The sequence below is a fragment of the Canis lupus genome, chromosome 3 (genome assembly GCF_011100685.1).
Source record: "Canis lupus familiaris isolate Mischka breed German Shepherd chromosome 3, alternate assembly UU_Cfam_GSD_1.0, whole genome shotgun sequence".
In the NCBI taxonomy this organism is placed as follows: domain Eukaryota; kingdom Metazoa; phylum Chordata; class Mammalia; order Carnivora; family Canidae; genus Canis; species Canis lupus.
Window position 1 is genome coordinate 72,275,366 of NC_049224.1, and position 19,158 is coordinate 72,294,523.

Sequence of the window (19,158 nt, forward strand, 5' to 3'; positions counted from 1 at the left end):
AGGTGAGCGCCTGGGTGGCTCAGTCCGTTAAGCATCTGCCTTCGGCTCAGGTCATGATCCCGGGGTCCTGGGATTGAGCCCCACATCTCATCGGGCTCCCTGCTCAATGGGGAGTCTACTTCTCCCTCTCCCTCTGCCCCTCCCCCTGCTTGTGTTCGTGCTCTCTCTCTTTCCCTCTCTCAAATAAATAAAATCTTTTTTAAAAATTTAAGTACAGGTGACCTCCACTTTTCAAAAGTTTGTGCTATGCCACTTTGCTTTTTCAAAACACCTATGTTAGTACCTGTGTGCGCTAACCAAAAGAAATTGAAGATTTTCACTTTTATTTAAAAAGTGAAAAAAAATAAAAATTAAAATTAAAATTAAAAAGGTGAAAATAGCGTTCAGTGTTTGTTTTGCAGCGAGCTGTTACAGAGGCAGTGTGCACCCCCAGCAGCAAGAGTGGCCCCACCAAGCTCCTTTCCCGGGAACTATACTCAGCAACTCAGCATCAATTTGCCATAGCTTTGAACTGTGTCCATGAGCATCTGTGCTTTATCTTGATTTATTTTGTGCATCTGTTAGCAAGATGTGTCCGGAGGTATCAGAAAAGCCTAAGAGAGGTTGTTTTTTGGGTCTAGGGACCCTCAGAATTTGTTCCCAAATAAATTGTGGTAATTACCTCTTAGCTTTATGCCATTTTGGCTTATGAAAGGTTTCATCTATTTTCAAATAGCGAGGGAAACCTGTAGTTTTAAACCTGGCTCTTTCAGGAATAATATTGTTCAAGGGATTAGCTAGGAGTGGCTGAAACTAAGACTTCGGAAGGAAGGGTTTTTTCTTCTCCAAGAAGGAAGCATTGTGTGGAAAACTCTCTTGATTTTATTTTATTTTATTTTTTAAATTTTTTTTAAGAGAGGGAGAGGTTGAAGGAGGTTATAGAGAGAATCTTAAGAATCTGTCCTGGGCGTGGAGCCTGATGTGGGGCTCAGTCTCACAACCCTGAGATCATGATCTGAGCTAAAACCAAGAGTCAAACACTTAACCAACTGAATCACCCAGGTGCCCCCCTTTTGGAAAAACACAGATCACACAAGACCTTCAAGAGTTCCTTTGCATAGAGGGTAAATCCCTAGCCCTGGTGGCCTTGAATCTTATCCTAGACCACTTAACCCTCGCTCGAGTGACTTTTTGGTTGTAATGACATGGCAAGTTCTTTCCTGCCACATGGGCTCTGTGCTGTATTCCTTCTGCCGGGGATGGTGTTCTCTTGTCTTTTCACAAGGCTGGCCCTGCTTAGTTAAGGGATACATTGCTCCTCAGAGACCTTCCCAGACCATCCTATCCAAATAGCCCACCCCATTCCCAGACAGGATTGATCGCATTACCCATCGGTTCATTACCATATGCCCAGCTTCTAGAATAGTGCTTGGCATTTAGAGAAGGCCTTCACTATACACAGTGAGTGAATAAGTGGATGGATGAATGAATGACTAAATGCATATACATTCACATTTTTTATTTTGTGGGACCAGTATTTAGATGGAGTTTGATGGGAAAGAATTACTACCTTTTCTGTTTTCCTAAATCAGTGGTCTCAAACCAGCAGCATGGACTCACCATCACCTGGGAATCTTTGGAAATGCAGATTCTTAGGCCCTACCCCAGACCTGCTGAGCCAGAAACTCTGGGGTGGTTCCCAGTGATCATTTCTAGCACGTTCTTCAAGCGACTCTGTTCTTTCTTTCTTTCTTTTTCTTTCTTTCTTTCTTTCTTTCTTTCTTTCTTTCTTTCTTTCTTTCTTTCTTCTTTCTTTTCTTTTCTTTTCTTTTCTTTTCTTTTCTTTTCTTTTCTTTCTTTATCTTATTTATTTATTCATGAGAGACACAGAGAGAGGCAGAGACATAGGCAGAGGGAGAAGCAGACTCCCTGCAGGGAGTCCAATGAAGGACTCAATCCCAGAACCCCAGGATGATGACCTGAGTCAAAAGCAGATGCTCAACCACTGAACCACCCAGGTGCCCCTCTCCAGGTGACTCTGATGCTTGAGAACCAATGCTTCAGTTCACTGGTGTAGGACGAGATCCATCTGATGACCCCACGTATCCCTAGCCCTAAAACAGTGCTTGGCACAGAGTAGACAGGAAATATTTGTTGGATGAATTGCTCCATCTCCTCTTTCCTTGTGGCCTCTCACCCTATGCCTTGCACAAGGAAGGCACTGGGTACACAAACGTTGACGGAAGGGAGTGAGTGCCATCCTGAGGATCTGAGGGCAGCCTTTTGTGTTCTGTGCTGCAGACCTTGCCAAATTTAGAATCTCAGCTCATCTGTTCCTCCTTCCTGTGGCCTCTGGAGCAAGCAGAGGAAATTTCCAGCTGCTGCTAGATGCTGATTTGTTTTCATTTGACCCTTGGGTTCCAGCAAGCGAGCCCAGAGGAGAGGATAATTAGAGGTGGGCTTACCTCACATACAGCTCCACTGAGAAGGGGAGTGGGAAGCGGGTCCCCGGAAAGACGGAGCCCAAATGGAGCCAGAACCAGGCCTGTGGCCCTGGCGCCTGAGGTGGCTGGAAGGGGCGGGTCTTTGCTGCTCACAGATGGGCTCCTTGTTCCCACGCCAAGTATTGCTCTTGGCCCAGGAGGCTCTCAGTACAAGAGGGACTTTCTGGGGCTCTCAGCCTTGCTATTTTTATACTCTTGACTTCCAGGCCCTGCTTCCAGAACAAAACTACAAACAACAAAGGGCCACAGAAAGGACGTCCATTTTGAAAGGACACCTATGGCTTTCAGTCCCTACTGCTGAACCGTCCTGTCACCCTGGGACAGTGCCTTCAAGGAGATGCAGTGATGACAGATCGGAAAGCGTATTAGGTGCTAGATCCTGTAGGGAGGGAAAGAGGGACAAGGGGTCTTGGTCTTTGCAACATGCCCGAGGCTTCTGATGGAGAGGGGCTGCAGCTATGTGGGCCAATGGTTCCCCAGATTACTGAAAGCAGAATAGGGAGGGCCCTATGTAAGGCCTACACTGCAAGTATCCTCCTGTGGACTTACCCAGGCACAGAGGTGGTTCAGGACTCAGGGCTCTTGCTTAGTAGCTGTTTGACCTTGGTCAGGCCAGCAGGCTGGTCTCAAAGCCCCAGACTTACAGCCATTGTGTTCTTTCATTTTTATCACTATGTATTTACTTTCCCAATTCCCCCAAGCTGTCCATACTGATTTTTCTCAGCTGTCTGAAACAGTAGCATCCATTTATCCATGGGGACATAGTCTCTCCCCTTGGCTTCAAACCAAATAGCTGTCTTCCCTAAGCCTCAGAAAGGGGTTAACTTTACTGTGTTCTTCATAGGGTAGCTGTGGACACCCCCCAACCCCCACCTTCTAGCTGGCATTGATGTGAGCATTAAACGTGGTAATGTTTGTGAAGATGTGCTTTACTTTATGAGTAGGGAACTTTTTTTTTTTTTTTTGGTAATGAAAGCCCTAGACCCACAGTGGAAGAAAATATTCAGGAATCATATAAAAACAAGGCAACTTTATTTGGGGTTGGTTTGTGTTTGAGAGAAACCTAGGACAAATTTAGCCCATCTGATATATACACACACATACGCACATATATATATACACATACACATGTAAAAAATATAAAGATTTTTAGAGATTATATATAATATTATATAAAGATTTATACATATACATATAAATATTTTATTCATTTATTTGAGAGAGAGAGAGAATATGAGTTGGAGGGAGGAGGAAAAGGAAGGGGAGAAGCAGCCTCCCTCCTGAGCAGGTAGCCAAACATAGGGCTCCATCCCAGGACCCTGAGATCATGACCTGAGCCAAAGGCAGCTGCTAACCAACTGAGCCACCCAGGCACCCCATAAATCTAATTTTTAAAAAAATATTTTATTTATCTATTCTTTAGAGACACAGAGAGAGAGGCAGAGACATAAGCAGAGGGAGAAGCAGGCTCCTCACAGGGAACCCAGTGCGGAACTAGATCCCCGGACCCACGCTCTGAGCTGAAGGTGGATGCTCAACTGCTGATGCCACCCAGGCATCCCACACAAATCTGCTTTAAAGGAGACAACAGAGGATGTGAATCTGTTTTTTTTTAATTATGAAATATTTATTTTTTTACTTACACATTAATTGAGAGACAAACATTTGAAGAAAGAGAAAGTATTGGTGAAGCAGAACCACTGCCAGACAGGGAAGCAGCACCGCAAGGCATGGTGGGTGGAATCTGGTCTTGTCTGACCCTCTCAGGTCCTCAAATCCCAGCCCTGCTAAGGGAGTCTGGTGGACCTTCCTCTCCAGAAGAAGAGTCACCATAAGATTATCTTCTTTTATCTTTATTCTTTGAACCATGATGATTACATAATCCCATAAATTCTGTAGTCAGTATTTTCCTTTGGGCATATGAAAATACTTCTTATGGTGGGTTTAGTGAATTTAATATATTATCATGTTGTTGGCTTCAGATACCTATGATATATAATGATAATAGCAATAACAGTGAACATTTTTTTTTAAATACTGATTTATTAGAGAGAGAGCAAGAGCTAGCAGGGGGAGGGGCAGAGAGGAAGAGAGAGATCTCAAGCAGACTCCCCACTGAGCACAGAGCTCAATTTAAGGCTTGATCCCACAACCCTGAGATTATGACCTGAGCCAAAATCAAAAGTTAGATGCTCAACTGACTAAGCCACCCAGGCGCCCTTAACAGTGAACGTTTATGTGGCAAATATGCCTATTATATGTCAACCTTTGTTCTGAGTGTTTTACATACTCCCCAGTGATGTAGAGTAGATACTGTTTTAATCCCCATTTTACAGATAAACATCCAAAGCCCAAAGGTATTGAATAACTTGTTGGAAATCATTCAGACAATGAGTGGCTGAGCCAAAATACAAAGGCCCGCTACAGAGTTCACACTTGGTTGCCATGCCAGACTGTATAATGCCATATTTAGAGTCTTTGCTGACTCCCCTCATTTATAGTTTTACTGGAGTATTTAAAACTACTCATTAGGCTTTCTATAGATTTCTCCATTTTAACTCTCCTGTAAGTCTTTCCTTAAGTAACCCAGCCAACAATTGGCCTGAGTTCCAATCCTGAGGTTGGGTAACTGGGGTGAAATCTTGTGGTTTGCCGCCTTCTGTCCAGTGCTGAATGGATTTTTTTTTTAAGATTTTATTTATTTATTCATGAGAGACACAGAGAGAGAGGCAGAGACATAGGCAGAATGAGAAGCAGGCTCAGAGCCCGATGTGCTCAATCCCAGGACCCTGGGGGTCACGACCTGAGCCAAAGGCTCAATCACTGAGATGCCCAGATACTGCTGAATGGATCTTTGACTCACCCAAAAAGAAGAGAATTCTCCAGGGCAGAGGTCTTTTAGTATATTCCCACTGAAAAATGAGAATACCATGACTTGAGAACTTTAGGCAGATCTATCCAGAAGAGGTGCATGACAGACAACTGAGTTTGAGAAAACTGCTGAGGATCAGAAGGGCCATGAAACTATCAGACATCATTTCATTTCTGCAACATCAGCTCCTTTGACTTCAGCAAAACTTCACTAAGTGATTTTCTGAGAATCAAAAGAGGTTGGAACTTTCTCCTCTAATCAGCTGGTGTTTATAGATTCTTCCTCTATCGACGGAGTCTGCATGCCCTTCTTCATGCCATATGCACTTTGGTACTCATTTGAGAGCAACCATTTAAGCTGCTTTGGAGTATTTTGAATAATCATTTGACAGAAGCAGCTTCTTGAGATTTAGGTGCCTGGGCCCCACTGCATTTTTGCTTTACCTGTGGTTTCAAATTTTCTTTTAAACAATAACAACAACTTGATCTTTGTTTTCAGGGAAGATCATACATACAATACCAGTATTGGAGACGTAAAAATGGTGCTGCTGTGGTTAGAAGGGTCTAGAAGGGCCTGAAATTCCACCTGCCTGCACCACTCTTTTCCTCCCAAATTCATAACAGTTGAAAACCACTGACCTGTTGAATAAGGTTCAAAGTACTTGTTTAAGTGCGTACATATTTTTATGTAGGAAAACAAGGCAAGTTGGAGCTATTTAGATTAACAAAATGAACTGTAATGGGACTGAAGGCATATTTCCTACTATTCCCTTTGGAACCTTTCAATAAAGAAAGAACCCAAATCTCAACTCAAAGTCTCTTGGCCACCAGCCCAGGACTCTTTCCAGTTTGTCATATTATGTTTCCTTTCATCCATAAGAACGTTCACGTGCGCCATCGAAGGGAAGTAGACATTGCTATTTCTGGGGGTTGTAAAATTGTTCTGTTTTGTGAAACTGCATGGAACTGATTTCTTCAGAATTCTTCTTTTGCTAAGTTCTAGTTCCATCATTCAAAGACTTCATTCATTCATTCATTTCTCCCTCCTTCTCTATTTATTCTTTCCTCCCATCCATCCATCCATCCATCCATCCATCCATCCATTAATCCACCATCCATCCAACTCATTGTTATTGAACACTTGCCATGCTAGATGTTTAGAATATGATGATATACAAGACAGGGCTGCCATCACAGGGCTTACTTACATCCCTTGAAATCCAGTGTGGGATGATGCAGAAGCGATTCTATAAATGTTTCTGGAGCTATTAGTAATATTGTAGGTGTGCTGTCCTCACTTCCTCCATCATAATCATATCACCAACATCAGTTTTTAGAAGTGGAATAAATCCCTTCTTAATTTTTATTCCAACAAAATCTCAGCAGAGATCTTGGTTTCTGTCCTTAGTCCGATATGATTCCATATTCTGATAGTGGTAATCTACATTCATGCTCACGTCCCAGCTGTGGAGACAACTAGGATAAATGTATAAAACTCAGGCCCTCAGACCTCAAAAACCTCAGAAATGGTAACTAGCAGCCTCTTTAGGTCCTTTCAAGTCACAAACCATGGTTCTATAAACCGCTAAAATGGGACAAGGAAATAACCCTTGGTAGGATTTTCTCCATCTTAATCCAGACACCCATGTATTTTATTTTTCCTGTCCCAGTTGAGATGCAAAAAACAAAACAACCCTTCCACCCCCTAAAAAGGAGACAGGACAAAGGACTGTATACATGTTTGTTTCGAGTTGTTTCTGAAAATTTGGGGTAAGTTGAAATTATTTAATCACGGTTAATTTCCTGTAGGGGGAAAGGGGAAATTTCCATCATAATTTGAAACAAGTGGCAGTTTGCCTCTGGCAGATTTAAATGAGAAAAGTGAATGCTGGGATGCCAAACACGCGCATGAATGCACATCTGTGCCCATCGTCTTAATCAGCCTCTTTGTTTGGTTCCTTTTTTCCTTGTTGCCGCTGTAAGAGCGACAGTGGCAGTGATGCCTGCCCACGTGATGCAGTGACATTTGCACAGAGCAAGACCCATGTGCTTCTCTTTTGGATTGCTGTGAAGCACCCCCGCCTCCTGTGAATGGCCCCATGGGAGAGGGCCTGAGGCTTAGAAGAAAAGTGATCCCCAGATCGAAACACAAGTTTCTTAAGTTTTACTACCTACGCACCTTGATACAGCTGCCTGTGACTCCCCCACTGTGCTGCTGTACTTCTCTCTCCTCTGTTCTCTTGCACTTCACCTCATCTCATATTCAATTTCAAGAAGGCCAAAATGAGATTCTGCAAAGCAAGTAAGTTTCCAGTAAACTGATAAAATATTGATACAGGCCAGGGATTGCTAAAATTGCCCAGGACGTGTATTTTGTTCCCCTCCGCCCCCAGCACAGTATTTAAAACATTATTATATTTTTAATTGAATACTTTCGGACATTGCGCTTGCTTTCTAGTCTGCCGTAGTCCCCACCGTTCCCTATTGTATCCCACACCCACCCTCCTTCATGTACTAGGTTACTAGCCGGCTTTTAGCATCAGTCTTGAATTCCAAAGGCTTTTCTAGCCTGCCTTCCTTAGGAATCTTCTGTGTACAATTTAGAATTCTAGAGTATTATAAAAGGCATTGCTACTCTGTAGATGTTTACAATCAAAGGGGAGGAGTTGTGAAAGCAAAAGGAAGATACAAAGACAGTATTCACTTACAGAAAGCATTTAAAGAAAATGAGAGTTACACTCATTGCTGAGAATGGTATAAGATGCCAACCAGTAAGGCTTACTGATTTGTAAAGGAGTCAGTAGATTTTGTGTGTAACCTTGCAAATTTTGCATGGGGCATTGATTTTTGGCTAATGAAGCTTTAGCTTGTTCCAAAGGGTTCTTGAAGCAGTAAGATGACTTGACCATGGTCCATTATATCTGTATCCTCAATTGTCAGTCTTCTTTTCAGTCCTCTCACTTCTTTCCATATTGTCCCCTTTACCATACTTTGTGTCCACAGGAAGGCTCTAGTTCTCATTAGTACTATGGGCATATCTGCCTCTGAGGTTCTCCGAACTATTAGTGCTGAAATTGGAACACTGTGATTGTTTCCTCTTTTAAGAAAATCTTGTTTTCCATTTCCCAGCAGATATATGGAGTGATCACTCCTTTCAGACGGATCCAGATTTGCCACCTGGCTGGAAGAGAATCAACGACATTGCGGGGACCTATTATTGGCACATACCGACAGGGACGACTCAGTGGGAACGCCCCGTCTCCATCCCAGCAGATCTTCACGGTTCTAGGAAAGGGTCCCTTAGTTCTGTAACGTCATCTCCCACCCCAGAGCACGAGGTAAAATGGAGTATCTTTTTAACAGCTTAGTAGAGTGGATGTTGCTTGTCATTTCTCTTTAGACTTGTTGCTTCTGCCCCAACAGGTCAGCAAGGTAAGTTTTTTGATTATCATGCATGCTGCATCGGAAACCTCAGAAATGCTTTCCTCTTAGTGTAAATAGTGTTAAAACCATCGTTCAGGGATGTTCTCATTTTTTCGTGGCTTTTGGTCTCTTGAAACAGCATTCTAGGTGCAGAAAGTAAGAGAGGCTGATTAATGAGAAGTGGTTAAGATTCCCTGGGGCTCATGGAACCAATACTTAACTCTGCAGGTGCCTTCGCATGGTGCTGCTCCATAAAATATTTACACATGGAAAAACATCTCTTGGCCAGACGTGTGATAATTACTGCATATCGTATTAGCCTTGGGTCCATTTGATTGCATGGAGGGGATGGCTGCAGGAATAACCCTTGAGAGCCCTTAAGTGCATAATTTCTTTTTTTTTTTTTTTAAAGGATCTGTTTATTTAGCAGAAGTGACATTATTTTAGACCTAAATAGCAGCATAAATTTCTGCTATCCCTGAGGAGGAAATGCGATGTTTAAACAAAGAATTGAGGCATGAAAAAAAATTACACTGTGGTATTTATTTATACAGAGATTCTTACAGCAAACCTTTGCGAATCCTGATAACAAAATACTCAAGAAAATGGCAGTTGGAAAAGGTCACAGTTAAGTGTTGGCTTTTTCCAGAAAAGTAGTTGGATCACTCACACACAGGCACGGCTGCCTGTCTGACCACAGTCTTTTGTTCTTTCAAGGACTCGTTTTTCTTTTACTTTGAGGACTTGGAGGGAATCTGAACTGCGTCTCTCACCTGCAGAGCTCCTCTGTGTATTTGCAACCATTATCACCCTTCCTGTCTTTGAAAGTATCTTGTTTCTTACATCTGTGGATATTTACTTGCTCTTCCCTGGGAGGCAGTAAGACCTACATTCCAGATACATTCCTCCTATTACATATTACAGGGCTTCAGCATCTCACCTACCCAGCTGGGGCCTTGGATTCTCCGTCTTTCAGGTGATGGGTTGGGGTGAGCTGTTCCCTCAGACAGGAGCCTTGGTTTGTTGGCCCTTGAGCCTCCTGGTCCAGCACCTGCTTTAGTACTGCTGAACCACGGAGAATTTTGTTGCTTATCACTGGGCAACTCTGATAACTTTTTATTGAAGTATAAGGTTCCTATTCACGGAACACATTCCATTCACTTACTCATCTTGTGAGGTGTGCTGGGAACTAAAGATGAACGTCAAGGAGCTTAGCATGAGGTAGAGCCCTCCTCCCATCCCAGCTGATTGCATCTTGGCATTTCTCCCTGGACCACCGAGTGGCCCCCTCAGAAGCTGAGCCAGCCAGGACACAGCCTCTACTCTCCACTAGGAGCAGATACCCTCTCCCTTTCTTACCTATACGCCTTTTCTCTTGACGTTGTTAGACTCTCTTTTTCCATTCCAGAGGTTCATTCCCCGCTCACAATCCTTTAACCATCTGCACCACATCAGAGTGCCTAATGATGAGGGAATGCTACGATGGGAAGGGTCAGCTGACACCAGTGTCTGTACATGACAGACAGGGCAGCTGAGGTGCAGGGAGGTGGGTGATCAGTGGCACCACAGGCTCCAGAACTCAGAGATCCTGAGTGCTCCTGAATCCTAGGCCAGGGCTTTTCTCACTCTGCTCATCTGGCTCTGAGATTCCAGCCTAATGTGCTTTCTCATTTTCCCAGAAGTTAGATTAAACTCACTTTGAGACGATAGTTTTGTCCAGTGAACCTCTTGTCCTCTGTATGTAGAAGAAATTAAATTCTCCTGAAAGCCTGCCTCCTGAGGCCAAGGTGTGGGTGTGGTAAAGTCCAAGGAGGGCAGCCCAAAGTTTATTGGTTGCAGATTTTTATTTCTCCAATGGATATGGCAGGTGTTTGTTTCCACGTTTTCTGCAGAAAATCTTGGGAAGAATGCATGCCAGGTAGGAGGCTGCCCTGGGGAAGAGGGTCAGGGAGCAGAGTCCACCTCTACTCCCCCAGCCTCCTGCTAAAGTCCATGCGGGCCTATTCTTCCTTTTCTCCGCACCCGCTTCCCACTCCCATCCTGGTTACCTCTCAGGGCCCCTTCCCAGGCTCAGATTATGTCCCATGGCCCTCGCCTCCTGCTTCCTCTCCTAGAATTCAGTGTTTCCCTAATGATCCACAGTCCTCAGGGTCCCTGCCTCTATTCATGATTTATTTTGGCTTTCAGCGTATTTTCATAAAGGTCATTACATTTGTTCCCTTCAAGACTGAGAAGACACCTAATCTGGTCCTTGCATAAGAGAAGAGTTAACAGAAGCTCAGTGGGTTCAGTAAGCATGCAGCTGGCGTAGGATGGGCATGTGTCCAGTTCTCAGACTCTGGATCCTCTGCTCTGCCCCCAGTACTATGTGAATCTCTACCTTGATGTCGGTCTCATTCCTTACTTCTGCTGTTAACCATGCCATCGTGTTGACCCTTAACCCTCCAGGGAACTTTGTTAACAGATACGCCATTTTAAGTTTCAGAGAGAGCACCACTCGTATCCAGCACTTTAATAAGACCAGTGGAATAGATGTTCTTCAGCTCAGCCTTTTGATTGTTCACTTCATACACATTATCCCCCTGTCCATAAGGCCATTATGTCAATGAACCAAGCACATTTAAAGGCAGTAAATTAAAATCATAGAAGCAAATGTATGAACCGGTAGAGAGAAGAGGAGGGGGAGCTGGGGAGAGACCCAGACTCCCATATACCCAGAATATGCAGACGCTGACATGGATATTAAACCAGAAGCACCGAGGGTAATGGAGCATTTATGGTGCCAAGGTCATGCCTTCTCTCATTACTCCTAATAAAACCTTATGTGTCTGGTACTGTCATTGTCATTCCCTTTTTACATTTGACAATTCTGAGACGTGAAGCTTGCCCGAGGTCACATGCTTATTAGTGGTGGAGCCAAGCTTGAATGAAGGTCTGCTGACCCCCACCCTACTGCAGGCCTCACAGTACTGCCTATCAGGGGGCTTGGTGGGTCTCACATCTCTGCATCAGGCTGGATCATATGCAGAGCCTTCTAGAAAATGACTTCTCTTGATAACAGTGTCTCAGGTGCTAATGACAGCGGAAGAGAAATGATTATTTCTCTGACACCATTTCTTTGATCCCTAAATAGAATCTATTTCAACTAATTTGGAACCAGGAGAGAAAGCAAAATGTTAAGGACGAGAAGAAACTTAGAAATGCATATTTTATTCAGCTTTTCCCTGAGCTCATTTAGGGGGGGAAAAGAAAATCAAGTAAGTGCCAAATCTGTTGACTCTGCTTCACAAAAGTTTAGGACTGAAAGCTTCCTTACAGTTTGAAAATTTTACATTTCACATTCCAGAGATCACTGGGGAAGTGCTAAGCGCAGTGGATAATGTTTCCTCTGTGTATGCCAGCAATATTTTCTAAAGTTTATAAACGGGCCAGGAAGCATTTGCTATTGAAATTTGGCCCAGAATGATCTCTGCCTCGCCCCTTCCCCCACCAATCCATTGATTTGTTCCAAATCACTTGGATGTCAAATTCTTTTTTTTTCTTTTTTTTTTTTTTAATTTTTATTTATTTATGATAGTCACGTAGAGAGAGAGAGAGAGAGAGGCAGAGACATAAGCAGAGGGAGAAGCAGGCTCCATGCACCGGGAGCCTGACATGGGATTCGATCCCGGGTCTCCAGGATCGCGCCCTGGGCCAAAGGCAGGCACCAAACCGCTGCGCCACCCAGGGATCCCTGGATGTCAAATTCTAGAGAGAAGAGGGCGCCTCACAGAATATTCTATGAATCACTGTTGGCCTATAGGCAACTCTTGCCTTATAATGTGTCCTACTGAAGGTATCTCCTGGCTCCTTAAGGAGAGGAGTGTGGAGGAGAAAGTAGGTCTGCAGCAGGGGAGGTGGAATTGTTTCTCAGAACGTTGATCATAATTTTCTTGATCATAATTTGCTCTGTTCTTGCTGCATTACTCCTGGGTTCTGTCAGGGGCCTGAGCCACTAACTCCCTAGGAGGGGAAAATCTATGTATTACATTAGAACCTGTGGAATTCCATATATACTTAGAAATAAAATGACAACACAGAAGAGCTATTCTTTCATCTTTTTTTTTTTTAAGATTTTATTTATTTATTCATGAGAGACACAGAGAGAGAGACAGAGACACAGGCAGAGGGAGAAGCAGGCTCCATGCAGGGAGCCCAACATGGGACTCGATCCTGGGACTCCAGGATCACGCCCTATAGGCTGAAGACAGGCGCTAAACCGCTGAGCCACCCAGGGATCCCCTTCTTTCATCTTTTTACTGAACTTCTTGACCCAATCAAGTAATCATGAGCAGCGAGAACTTTCAAGAAGGGCCTAGTGAATGGTATGGTTGTATTTCTTAGCCTGTGGGCCAAGGACGGCAGCCAAGGTGACTGCTGACCCTTATAGAATATCTTGATTCCTTGGTCCTACCCAAGGCCACTGAGCTAGACTCTCCAGGGGTGGGACCTGGCAATCTGCCTTTATCATATGCTTTCCAGGTGATTCTGTGCTGAGTAAGTACAAGAGCGGGCGGGCCTTCTAATGAATCTAGTCTCCCTGCCTTTGTTTAGGTCACTTCCTTTTTGGACTCTTCCTAGCTTCCCCTGGGACTTACTGCTCCCATCCCTCCCCTTTGAAAGGCCCTTACTCCAGAGTGTCCTTTTTTTTTTTTTTAAGATTGTATTTATTTATTCATGAGAGACACAGAAAGAGAGGCAGAGACATAGAGGGAGAAGCAGGTTCCATGCAGGGAGCCCGATGTGGGACTCGATCCCTGGACCCAGGATCAAGCCCTGAGCTGAAGGCAGATGCTCAACTGCTGAGCCACCCAGGCATCCCTTCTAGTAGTATTACTTGGAGCATATTAGTCTCCCTCCTTGGCAGCGGGGGAGAGTCAGGACCTGTCCCCTCATCTTACATCCCCAGCACCTGTCACAGTGTCTGGTTCATGGTGAAGTTCATGAAATGTTTGCTGAGTGAAGGAATAAGCCAGTTTCATAGCTGAGTGAGTTCTTGGTTGACTTGCTGTAGCAGCAACACAGGCACTAGAGCCCTGGGCCTCCTGACCTTCCCCTGGCTCACAAAGATGAATTTAATTGCACAGCTATTTGTTGGTCTGTTTACTAGTTTGATTCCTCTTCTTTTTTCTTTTTCTTTTTCTTTCTCCTTCCTTCCTTCTTCTTCTCTGGGTTATGTTTGCATTATAAACCATAACTCTCTTCTTCTGACAAGTGTTGCATCCAACAAAACACAGAAAGCATTTTACAAAGAAGTTAAAAATGTGCACACATCTAGGGATTCAATGCTCATTAATATCACCTGGCCTGTCCCTTAGAGTGCCAAGATATCGAGTGCTCTGCCATTTATCATCAAGGCCACACGTACCAAGGTTCAAGTCCTGACAGAAGAGGATTAAGAAGCATAATTCATAACACTTTGTAGGCCATAGGTCCCCCAATTTTTTATTCTTACAAATGGCTTTATTTTTTTTCTTTCCACTGTGGAAGGAGAGAGCATAAGATATGGGAACTGCCATTTCTTGGGCACCTTCGGACAGCAGTCCTTAAGATAAAGGATAATGCTCTTGATCTGTTTGTCCACACTCTGATGGTGAGGTCTTCTCAGCCCTGTTTCGTAGACAAGGAACTGAGGTCACAGAGCAGATGAGAGCAGAGGCAAGATTTCAACCTGGGCTTTTGCAGCAGACCTTCTGAAGGGCACATGAAGGTGATGATTGTAGCTTTCATCAGAGTCGCTAGGGAATATTCTTTTGCTTTCCTCTTTGCCTGGTTCTCAGCAGGTTCACCTTCCAGGCTTGCTCTCCAGGTTACATTTTGATATCACTTCTTAGAAACTTCCCCATCCCTTCAGACCCCATCCTCAATAACATGCTGTTGACACTGTCAATTCCAGTGTTAGCTTTTTTCCAGCAGGATGATGTATCATTTTTGTATGATTTGTAGCATTACTTTCTAAGATCCCAGAAGAGATATGAGGAAGAAGAAAACCCTCAGTAGTCAAGGTTAGACGATTAGATGCCCCTTAGTGGGAACCCTCACATGGATTCTGCTGTGTGATCATGAGGGGCACTATGCTGAAAGGTCATGAAGGGTCATAATAAGCACCATGTTCTAGGGGTGGGTCAGTCCCCAGGGATACTACCGGCACTGAGGAGCTAAGGCTCCAAGGCTCTCCCAGAACTCAGTGTCATCACTTTGATTAGGTGAAGGTGTGCTTCACCTGGTCAAGATCAAGAAAAGCACCAGGACAATATGTCCCCATCTATAACTCTGGCACCAGAACATTCTTCCACGGTGCAAAGATTGAGCTGCATTGCCTGAAATATGATCAGTTGGGAGGTCATTGCTCATGGGAAATGGTCTGTGTTCTTTCACCAGCCTTTCCCCCTGTCTGTCAGTCTTTGTCCTTGAGACCTAGAGCCCACCTGCCTTTCCCTCTCTCACTGTCTTTTTCTTTGTCTCACCTCTTCTTTCATCTCTCACTCCTGCCATGCAGACTGCAGATTTTCTATAGAACCAAATAATCTCTTTGGGTTGGTTTTTTTTTTTTTTTTTTTTTTTTTTAATGATTAGCTAAAATGTATTCTCTCTTAAAAAACAAAACAAAACAAAACAGGTGAATAGAATATGTGGTTTTTAAAACTCAAGATGGATTGTTTTTGTCTTTTGTTGCCCTTCATTTTTAAAAAAGAAAACTTATGATCATTTATGTAGGAGAGGGAATTTCTAAAAATGAGTGCTTTTAAGAGGAGAGTAAAGAGTCTTTTGTTCTAGTCATAACTTCTGTTATGTTAGGCCTTACTTGAGTTTTGTACTAAAGGGTTCCTTTGAGAATCCCCGTGTTATTTTAGCTTTTGAAGAATTGCTGTATATGACCTTTGTTTATTTAAATCTGTAAGAGGTGATTGTTGGAAGTTTGCCAGCTGACTCACATCTCTGTAGCATAAGAGCTGGATTCATACAGTTTTAGAATTATAATCAACTTTTACATTATAGAGACCCAACATCCAAAAAGTAAATACATTAAAAAAATTTGCTTAAACCATGCACACAGAGAACGACTTTAGTTAAATGCTAAAGACTTTTCTGAATACTTGCTTTTTGAAAAAATACTTTCTAGTCCCCAAACAGTGCCTGTTGAAGATAATTTGATTTCAGATTCCTTTTGTCAGACACACTTTCTTTTTTTAAATTTCTCTACAAGAACATAATTACCTGGAGTCTTACTAATTCACCATCTGATATCCTTTTGTCAACATTCAACTTAAATGAAAAAACACATATTGCTCACATGTAAACAGTGATGATGATTTGGGTCAAGTAGGCTTATTTTCCCTTGGGGGAAAAACAAAAACAAACTCTAGCTTAAAATTCTTGGGATTTCAGGTCCTATGAGTTACACTTACAGTGGTGACTCTAAACCTTGCTTGGTCAGCCCCTCTGAAAATATGAGATAAGTGAGGGATCTTTACCCCAGGAAAACGTGCATGCACAGAACCCCACCATGATTTCAGGGGGCTCACGGATATCCTCAGCTAACAAGTAGACCCTCCTATGTTATTAATTTTCTCTTCAGTGAAAACTGAGCACTGCTCTGGGGGCTGGGGTAGGATAAAGACAGAGGTCTGGGCAGCATTCCTCCCCCCGCCCCCCTCAATAAAAGATTCTTTTTTTAAAAAGTAGGTATACTGGTGTGAGTTCTACTTTTTTTTCCAAAAACTGCAGTTCGGGTGCTTAGTCCAAAAGGGAAAGCAGCAGTGACACCAGCTGTGCAGTGGTGACGATAAATCTATATTTGCAGTGACTCCACGCTCATCGAGTCCTGCTGAGTTAAATGGACGTATCTCTCAACACACGGCACATTTGAACTTAGCTGCCTCTGCCTCTAGTGGGTTTAAAATTATACTAATGTCATGAGCAGAAATCATGGGTCACTATTCCCTTCTCATTTTCAAAACACTGTAGTTGAAAGTGACTTGAGTGAAAAGTCTCCATTGTTGATTTATTATCCAAGAAAAGCAATTATTCACCTGACAGATCCGTGGAACACGTTCACAAGGATGTCCCTGGGTTTTGTTCGCTTCATTTATTTCCCCCAAATGTTAGATAAAAAATATTTGAATATTCACTCAATATGGTAGAAAGGAAGAAAAACCAACAGCACTGCCTGTTGTCTGAGGGCAATGGAAGGGCTGTTTCGATTCAAAGATCTACTCTGAGCATTCTCCCAGCAAGGCAGGGCTTCGAGCTTTGTTCTGTGATCATGTTTACAAAATCATTTCGTGATCAAATACTAATTTGTGAAGAAGCTGGTGTGGCAAGGAAGCGGAGCTTTTTATGAATTTGAAGAACTTACATTAGATTGTGTAGAGCTGGTTTTTGATTAGGTCAGATGTTGAGATCAAGGCTGCGCTCCTGACCATCCCTCCTTCCCTTTCGTTGTCCTTTTTTCTTTTACATGAAAATAATTTGGGCCCCAGGTCTTTATGCCTTGGGCCATGGACCTTCCCAGTTTTCAAATCTGCACAGTGACAGGGACCATCCCTAATTCCAGCCCCATCTCTGAAGAGAGTTCTATTTAGTTAGCGGGAGAGAAAAAAATTCCTGTGGAATTAGGTATGCTAGGCACTGGATCCTTGAAAGCATATTGTGTGCTTTGAAGGCCACGTTTAGAAGATCTAACGCTGACCACTAATGGTGGTCAGTCATTTCCATGGTAAGTAAGTCGAGCACCGTCTCTCTCCCCCATCCAAGGCTTCAGGTGATAATCTAGATCTAGAACCAGCTAACAAGCTGCTGGTAGAGTGAATTTGTTCCGTAACCTGTCCTGTGAATATCAATGCTAACAACGGTGTCTTGTGTTTTTTTTTTTTTTTCCTTTTTTTTTCCTTTCCTTTTTTTTTTTTTTAAATCAATGTGCTTTTTTCCTATGTGAATAATTATATGTCTAGAAACAGCCATGGAGTGATTTTGCTGTTCTGAATGGGGGAAAGATTAATAGTGACATTTGGAAGGCAAGTATATTGTCAGATTCCAGATCATTTAATATTTTGTCCTTTCTGCATGGCTGTGGCTGTATCTTTTTCTTCTTCATGAATATCATCCATTCTGCAGGGACGCAGTGATGGGGCTTTTTGCTAGGGATGTCCAGCTCACACACATGTTGCCTTTTTTTTTTTTTTTTTTTTTTTGATGTGTCCTGTTGTGAATGATTTCAAGCTGATTGCCCCGGGTTCCCTGTTGTCTTGTAAGAACTGGGGCTTGCACCGAGCCAGCATCCAGCAGTCCTTGCATGCCCTTTTCTGCCTAAGCTCACATACACTCTCTGCCTCATGCCGGGAGGACTTTTCTCCCCCTTGATATTTGAGGCCACATCACGGGGCCTCCCCCTTTCTCCATTAACAGGGATCTGTTTTCCTCTAGGACTTGCATGCAGCCACAGTCAACCCGGACCCCAGTTTAAAAGAGTTTGAAGGAGCAACACTCCGCTATGCGTCTTTGAAACTCAGGTAGGGCATTGGGAAGGCCTGCCATAATGTGTGGCTTCTCATGGCTAGAGTTTATAATAGAATTCTAAGTCCAATTTTCTGTTTTTCTTTCTAGAAATGCCCCACATGCTGATGATGATGATTCTTGCAGTATCAATAGTGACCCAGAAGCCAAGGTTTGTGAGAAATGTGCTTTCAGTGGTCAAAGTAATGACTTTGGAAATGGCTTGGTTTTTATAAATTATTAACCCAGAGCTACTTACTAAGTGATTATTCCTCGATCCTCTCTCTTTCCTAATCTCCTCAATACTTAAAATAAATCCCTAGGCCAAGGTAGGTTTGGGAGGATTTCCATAATCATCTAGACCGTGCCTATATCTCACTACATCAGTTCTGTGCAGTGTAATAAGTTAAAATTATTGTTCGAACGAGTGGGCTCCAGAGGCCTTTAAAGATACACCAGGCTCTGCCTTGCAGAGCAATGGGAGGGGCAATCGGCAGGTGCTGCAAGACCCCTCACGCCCACCTGGTCTAGGACAGCCTCACACTTGCACTGTGTCTTTCATAAACACAGGCCTGATTGACAATAGGAAAACAAGAGTGAGCTTTTGCTTCTGGACTTTTGGTGGGATGCCAGCAAGGCCAGCACGGGCATGTGGCCAGTGTAGTTGCACAGGGTCCCATGCCTGGGGTTTAATGCTGGGTGATCACCATCTTGAAATTCTTAATAATTTTATGTCTGGAGTTGTGTTTTTGCAAGTGAAGTCCAATGGGGCGATGGAGCATGCAGCGGGGAGTTGGAGCCTCTCCTTATGAATAGTCCTGCTACCTCCCAACCTCCCTGCCTCCTT

General features: G+C 43.4%; 1 protein-coding gene across 11 annotated transcripts in view; it reads left to right on the forward strand.

Moving 5' to 3' along the window:
- The window catches only part of APBB2 (amyloid beta precursor protein binding family B member 2), a 375,275-nt gene that overhangs the window by 244,117 nt on the left and 112,000 nt on the right, over positions 1–19,158 (forward strand). For 6 of the 11 annotated variants that reach the window (XM_038533422.1, XM_038533417.1, XM_038533420.1 and 3 more), the window contains 4 exons: positions 8,484–8,692; positions 17,771–17,833; positions 18,243–18,328; positions 18,423–18,483. In XM_038533422.1, coding sequence (XP_038389350.1) covers positions 8,484–8,692; positions 17,771–17,833; positions 18,243–18,328; positions 18,423–18,483 — 419 coding nt within the window. The remainder of the gene's footprint in view (positions 1–8,483; positions 8,693–17,770; positions 17,834–18,242; positions 18,329–18,422; positions 18,484–19,158) is intronic. The other 5 variants (XM_038533419.1, XM_038533421.1, XM_038533425.1 and 2 more) reach the window with 3 other exon arrangements.